This window comes from Lactuca sativa, chromosome 7 (assembly GCF_002870075.4).
Source record: "Lactuca sativa cultivar Salinas chromosome 7, Lsat_Salinas_v11, whole genome shotgun sequence".
Lineage (NCBI taxonomy): Eukaryota > Viridiplantae > Streptophyta > Magnoliopsida > Asterales > Asteraceae > Lactuca > Lactuca sativa.
The window spans coordinates 23,574,611-23,581,330 of NC_056629.2; the positions used below are offsets into that span (position 1 = coordinate 23,574,611).

General features: G+C 35.8%; 1 protein-coding gene across 1 annotated transcript; it reads right to left on the reverse strand.

The window, feature by feature from the left end:
- Window positions 1–5,403: 5,403 nt before the first annotated feature.
- On the reverse strand, window positions 5,404–6,720 carry LOC111907493 (cysteine-rich repeat secretory protein 1). The gene has a single exon (XM_023903292.2). It carries the CDS (start codon window positions 6,658–6,660, stop codon window positions 6,130–6,132), a length of 531 nt encoding a protein of 176 aa, XP_023759060.1. The 5' UTR covers window positions 6,661–6,720; the 3' UTR covers window positions 5,404–6,129.

Here is a 6,720-nt window from a genome sequence, read left to right on the forward strand (position 1 = left end):
ATGATATAAAACTCGATGAAGGAACCTCGAATACAGGGGGTAGTGGTGTCGATGATGATTTTGAAGAGTTGTTAGAGGCAGTCGAAACCAAGTTATATCTTGGTTGTACGTTTTCATTCCTTGATTTTTTAGCAAAGCTGATGCATATGAAGGTCAACAACAAATGGACTAATAGTTCATTTGATCAACTCCTTGAGTTGTTGCATTCGGCATTTCCACCAGGCAACAAGGTTCTGGGGGGTTTATTATTTAGCAAAAAAGAAACTAAAGAAGTTAGGTTTGGGGTACGAGTCAATTCATGTGTGCAAAAACGATTGTTTTCTCTTCCGGAAGGAACACAAGTCATTGCAAGTTTGTCCCGTTTGTAAAGAGAGTCGGTGGATTGATAAAAACACCAAGGGTAAGAAAGTGGCTCATAAGGTGTTATGGTACTTTCTAGTGGCCCCTAGACTACGCCGTTTGTATTGTTCACGGTACACTTCCAAAAATATGATATGACATAGTACTGGGAGATCAGAAGATGGTGTGATGCGTCATCCCGTTGATGGAGGGTCTTGGCAAAAATTTGATGTAGATTACCCTGACTTCTCGAGTGAACCTCGCAACGTACGACTAGGGCTGGCAGTTGATGGCTTTAATCCATTTGGTAATTACATGTGTAATCCGCATAGTACGTGGCCGGTTGTACTCACCACTTACAATCTGCCATCATGGCTTTGTATGAAAGAGTCATCATTCATGTTGGCCTTGTTGATTCCCGGCCCTAAAGCGCCTAGAAAGGACATAGATGTTTTCCTTAGGCCGTTAGTGGAAGAGCTTAAGTTTTTATGGCAATCAGGCGTAGGCATTAAAGACGCAGCGACAAACACATTCTTCACGATGAAAGCTATGTTGTTATGGACAATAAACGACTTTCCAGCTCGTAGTAGTTTATCGGGTTGGAGCGGACAAGGGTATAGAGCATGCCCGACTTGCAATGAAGACACTCCTTCGTACCGTGCAGTAAATAAAGTCGTTTATATCGGTCATCGTCGATTCTTAGATGTTGATGATCCATTAAGGATGAGTTTGAAATTTAATGGGCAACTAGAGACAAGACCCGCTCCGAGACACTTTACTAATGAAGACATACAAGAGCAACTAGGTCGTCTAATACTTCGTAAACCGGGTAAACATCCTAACACTCTCAAAGAAAACATGGATCGGCAAGGATTCTAGTTGAACTGGTCGAAACATAGCATATTTGTCGAGCTCGAGTATTGGTCTTCTCTGCAGCTGAAACACAACATAGATTTGATGCATGTCGAGAAAAATGTGGGTGAGAGTCTTTTAGGTACTTCTATGATGAATTATAAGAGTAAAGACACATCAAATGCATGTGAGGACTTGAAAAATCTGAATATCCAACGTAATCAATGGTTGCAAAAAAAAGGGTAACAAGTTCACTAAACCATATGCAAGCTACTCATTCAAGAAATCTGACCGCAAAATCTTTTGTCAATTTATAAGAGATGTTAAAATTCCTGATGGGTTTGGATCTAACATCAGTAAGAAAGTGGTAGATAATGATACTAACATTATTGGGTTGAAATCTCATGACTATCACATTATTATGCAACGTTTGATACCGATTGGAGTTAGAGCGTTATTGGAATAAGAAACTTCTACACCAATTGTAGATCTTTATATGTTCTTCAAACAAATTTTCTCCAGAACACTAAAGGTGGAGGATACGAGGAGAGCAAAAGAAGACATTATTAGAATCTTGTGCAAGTTAGAGTTGATTTATCCGCCAGAGTTTTTCGACATTATGATTCATTTAGTTTTGCATTTACCTAATGAAGCGATTGTCGGAGGCCCGGTATGTATGAGATGGATGTATCCATTTGAAAGGTATATGAAAAAAACTAAAAAACTATATCAGAAATAAGGCGAGGCCGGAAAGTTGAATAGCTGAAGGTTATATTGCTGAAGAAGCTTTGACATTTTGTTCGATGTACCTTCGAGATGTCAATCGCCTTGAAAGAAACGAAGACGTTGTCATTAAAAAAACAAAGTTTTGGATGTTTGAGTCCAAGTGTCGACCGATGAGCGCAACGCAAATCAAACATCTTGATATAATGGAGAAACGTAATATAGAATGGTTTATATTGAATAGTTGTCAAGAAGTCAGACAATACATCGAGTAAGTGTTCTTACTTTAAATTATCTTTCATTATTTATTGTTACTTTTTTCCATTCATCATATATATATATATATATATATATATATATATATATATATATATATATATATATATATTTCATCAATATAGAAAATTCAAATCTGAACATCCTGAAAGTGACGAAAAGACCGAATTTCCCAACTGGTTTCTTGAAAAGGTAATAATAATTAACAAACAAATATCTTTCATAAATTTAATGAATCAAGAATACATAACACATCAACATATGTTTAATAGGTTTATCAGATGGAAAAAGAAAACTCTCCAGAATTCCACAAAGAGTTGCCAGCCCTTTCAATGGGTTCACAAATAGATGTTTATACTTACACTGCGTGCATAGTCAACGGTGTTAGGTTTATGGTACTTAGTCGTGATGCACAACGCAAAACGCAAAATTCTGGGGTTCTAGCGGTTGGTGAGAATGGAGAGAAATATTATGGCCAGTTAGAAGAGATTATGTTGGTGCAATATCCATATGATTATTCGACTGTAATATTTCGGTGCAAGTGGTTCGATACGGGAGATATTCCTGATGATAATTTCATAAGTATCGACACAGAAAAAGAAGCGTACCAAGACGATCAACTCATATATGCTTCGCAAGCCAAACACGTGTTCTACATCCGTGAGCCTGTTAATCATCGAAGAAACCAAAACAACAACCCTCGTTGTGTCGTCGAGCATGTTAATCATTGAAATATTTAGGATCTACCATCTGACAATGCTCGTGTCCAAAATGCTTACAGTGACTCTGTCCAAGATGTCGACAATGTGGAGGCTGAAAATGTTGACATAGTTCAAAACAACTCTTCATCTGGAGCTAGACTTTTTATCGAATTCTCACAATACTTTCAAAACAATGTTGACGTACCTCAAAACAATTCTGATTATGAAGATGAAGACGAGACTGAAGTACCTCTGCCAACGGGTAGAATCGATAATGTTTCCGGTGAAGAGACTGATTATCATGATGGCGATTCTGATTATGATACCGATGAAGAAGACATTGAAGTATATGATGAAGATTCTGATTAAAAAAATCAAAATTTTTTTTTGGTAATAGAAACTTTATTTGAAATGTACCTTTAATTCATATTGTTTGTCTAACTTTTATTTATGTTGTTTGTCTATATTGTATATCTTACAATTTCGCAGGGCAACTAACTTTTATTCATATTGTATTTCTATATTGTACATCTTGTAATTTACAGGCTGCAGATGAGGTTTACTTGGGCAATACTCTTGGCCATGATGGCCGATGTTATGGGGCTTGGACATGGAGGTGATGAAGTCGGGGATCCACCACCTCCAGGAGGCTTTGGTCGTGGTCAACACGAACAGGATTGTGAGTTTTATTATGATATATTTATTAACTATTTTTATTATTTTATAATAAGTTATCGTGACTAATATTTTTAATTGTATTTTTTCAGCCGAGCTTCCAAAAAAAAAGAGGCATGTCAAAAAATATCGAGTTGGGAAAGATGATAAGGGTAAATAAGGGAAAGCCCGTAGATTTGGATTTCGACAGAGAGATGACATATTCCCCTGTCGGGAAGCCTGGTAATTGGTTCACACATGAAATTGGGAGGTATTTATGGAACAATGTCCCTTTCAACGTATCTGGTTGGGACAATGTTTCCCCCGCCTTAAGGAACGCAGCAGTTGTACATCTAAAGGTAACTTGGATACAATTTTAAGTTTAGTTGTGATTGTTATTTAATTAACTATTTTTTTTTTTTTTTTTTGTGTTTTGCAGAATAAATTTGATTTGGATAAGGTTAACATGGATCCAGAGCGTGCTCAATTGTTGCGGAGCATTGATTCAAGTCTTGCAAAAGTTTACAGAGGCCGAAAAAGTAAAGCCCATGCTTATTTTAAGGAAATCTGGGGGCCTGCAGATATCCCGGCCGCATTAAACAACCCCCCTAAGGGTATGTCACATGAAAATTAGGCGAAGGCAGTCGAACATTTTCAAACGCCAAAATTTTTAAGGCGTTCGGCGTCAAACAAAGAATGTCGTGCAAAACAAGTAGTTGTAAACAGAGAGGGTTCGAGCACATACAACAATGTATGTTTCAAAGAAGTAAGTTATGATATATTTAAATATTTATTTAAAGTATAAGTAATCTAAATTTTAATGTTAAATAGGATATCAGTCGAATCGAAGCTTTTCGTAAGGCTAATTCGCCAAGGGGTATTTTATAGTCCTGCAGTCGAGCAACAATACGTAAGTGGTTAATTTGTATTTTTCATATAAGTGTTGATACCGTCAAAGGTATTTAGTAATCTAATTTTTATGATTTTTTTTTTTTTAAAAATACAGAATGCTTTACTCGAGGAGATAAACCAACGAACCCAAGCTACTTCTGAGTCAAGCGGTCTAGCACCAACTGATATAAAAGATTGTTTTGAAAGAATATTGGGTGTTCGACGCGTACATATCAGAGGCATTGGGCGTAAACCCCCTACCGTTGTGTCCATGTATGATCAGGAACCACCAATGACACAAGAACAACCACAATCACAATCACAGGTAATTGTTAGTAAATGCTATAATGGAAAGTAGATGTATGTTTAAGTGTATTTGATATGTTGATATATTGATATTTTTTAGAATAGTATAATTAATTATAATGTTATTTTGATATGTTATTAATATATTTTGTTTTCTTTATAGTTGCAAATGCTGCAAACAATACTACAGAACCCGGCCTGTTCTGCAGCATTGGAAGAGTGGTTTCGCTTATTGCCGCCACCAAATAATGAAGGAAATGATGACGAGGACGGGTAGTTACTTTAGGATTTTATGAAAAGTTTTGTAATTTGGAAGAATACTTAATGTGGTATGGATTAATATTTTGGATTTATTGTATAATATGTATTAATATTTCTATAAAAACTTATCAGATTTTTCAAATGCTACATCTATCCTAATAAATGAAGATCAATTTGCCAAATGTCATCTTCTTATTAAATTTGCCACATGTAATTTTATAAATTTTTTGATTAAATTTAAATCCACATGTCATTTTGTAGTTTTTTTGAATTAAATCCATTAATATGCCACATAATACTAAATTTATATATGTAAAGTATTAAATATATTTAATGTCATAATAAATGCAAAGAATCTTAAAAAATATATAAGATATATTAAAATACATTGAATATGATAATAAATTTAATGAATATTACAAAACAATCATTGATATTATGGATGATCTTCTGAATAGTGATTCTATTTATTCATTAATTGAATATGTCTATTTATTTTAAACTTCGATATATATTTTTTAATCAATCCGTGTAATACACGGGTTTCACACCTAGTGGATTAATATTTGGATTGATTATAAATTTAATGTTAAATAAACAAACTAAGAAAAAAAATAAAAAAATCAAAAGAGTATTAACGGCGACATCTTTTGTGGCGACGTGAAAGTATTAGCGGCGACAACTTATTAGCGGCAACGTGTGGCATTAGCGACGACTGGTAGTATTAGCGGCGACTGTGAGTATTAGCGGCAACAACAAGCGTATTAGCGACGAGACAATACTGACGACGCATTTGCAGCGACATGTCGCCGCTAAAGGTATTAGCGGCGACCCGCCTAACCTTTAGCGGCGACATGTGTCACTGCTAATGCTTTGTTTTCTTGTAGTGAGCTGCCAGAGCTATGGTTTCCATATGGAATAAGGTTCAGTTGAATAACTAAAAAAACAATTGGGTGACAACATTCTCGCAGCCTTTCTTCCGCTACAACAAGCATGGTGTGACAGAATTATACTTAGTAAACATTTAGTGCACAGTTCCTTGGATAAATCAGCAGTACACTGCATAGTCCCATACACAGGTGTGTTTTCAAGCTTATAAACTATCCACCCAAATGCAGCTTTTTTATCAGTACCTCCGGCTGCTTCCCCCCTGTAATCTCTTCATCAAATCATTCAACACATTGTTAAACTGATCAGGCTTATTTACAAGACTTCCTTGTTTATCTGGTAAAAATATCCAAACCCAATCATCAAGAACTCCAATTATTTTACGATCTGAGTAACGTATCATACAATTTGAACCCCACATCACACCTTCCTTTTGATTTGGGCATTTTACTACAAGTGAAGTGGTCAACTGGTATATACAGTCTTGACAGTTTCCATCCCATTTGCTAGAAACACCGGAGCAAAGGCCGATGGCATAGCCTGTTTCTTTCTGGCCTTGGGATGAACTGAAAGTTCCCCCACTGTACTTATTGATATTGCCAACGGCATTCAATGCGCTTTTGAAGTTTCTATAATAATCAGAACTTGTTGTGTAGTTGCCTGTGTCTCTGCATCTGAAGACAGGCTCTGCAGGGAATTGAGCTGTGACCAGATTAACAGCGTTCATGATTGCTTGAAGAAGAAACACTATTGAAATTATGGCTTTCATTTTTTGTTTGTTGATGAAGATAGTAATTAATGTGTGGAGGTTGTTGTTCTTATACACCAA

Excerpts from the sequence above, each read along its gene's own strand:
- LOC111907493 (XM_023903292.2), bottom strand. The coding sequence starts at position 6,660 with ATGAAAGCCATAATTTCAATAGTGTTTCTTCTTCAAGCAATCATGAAC.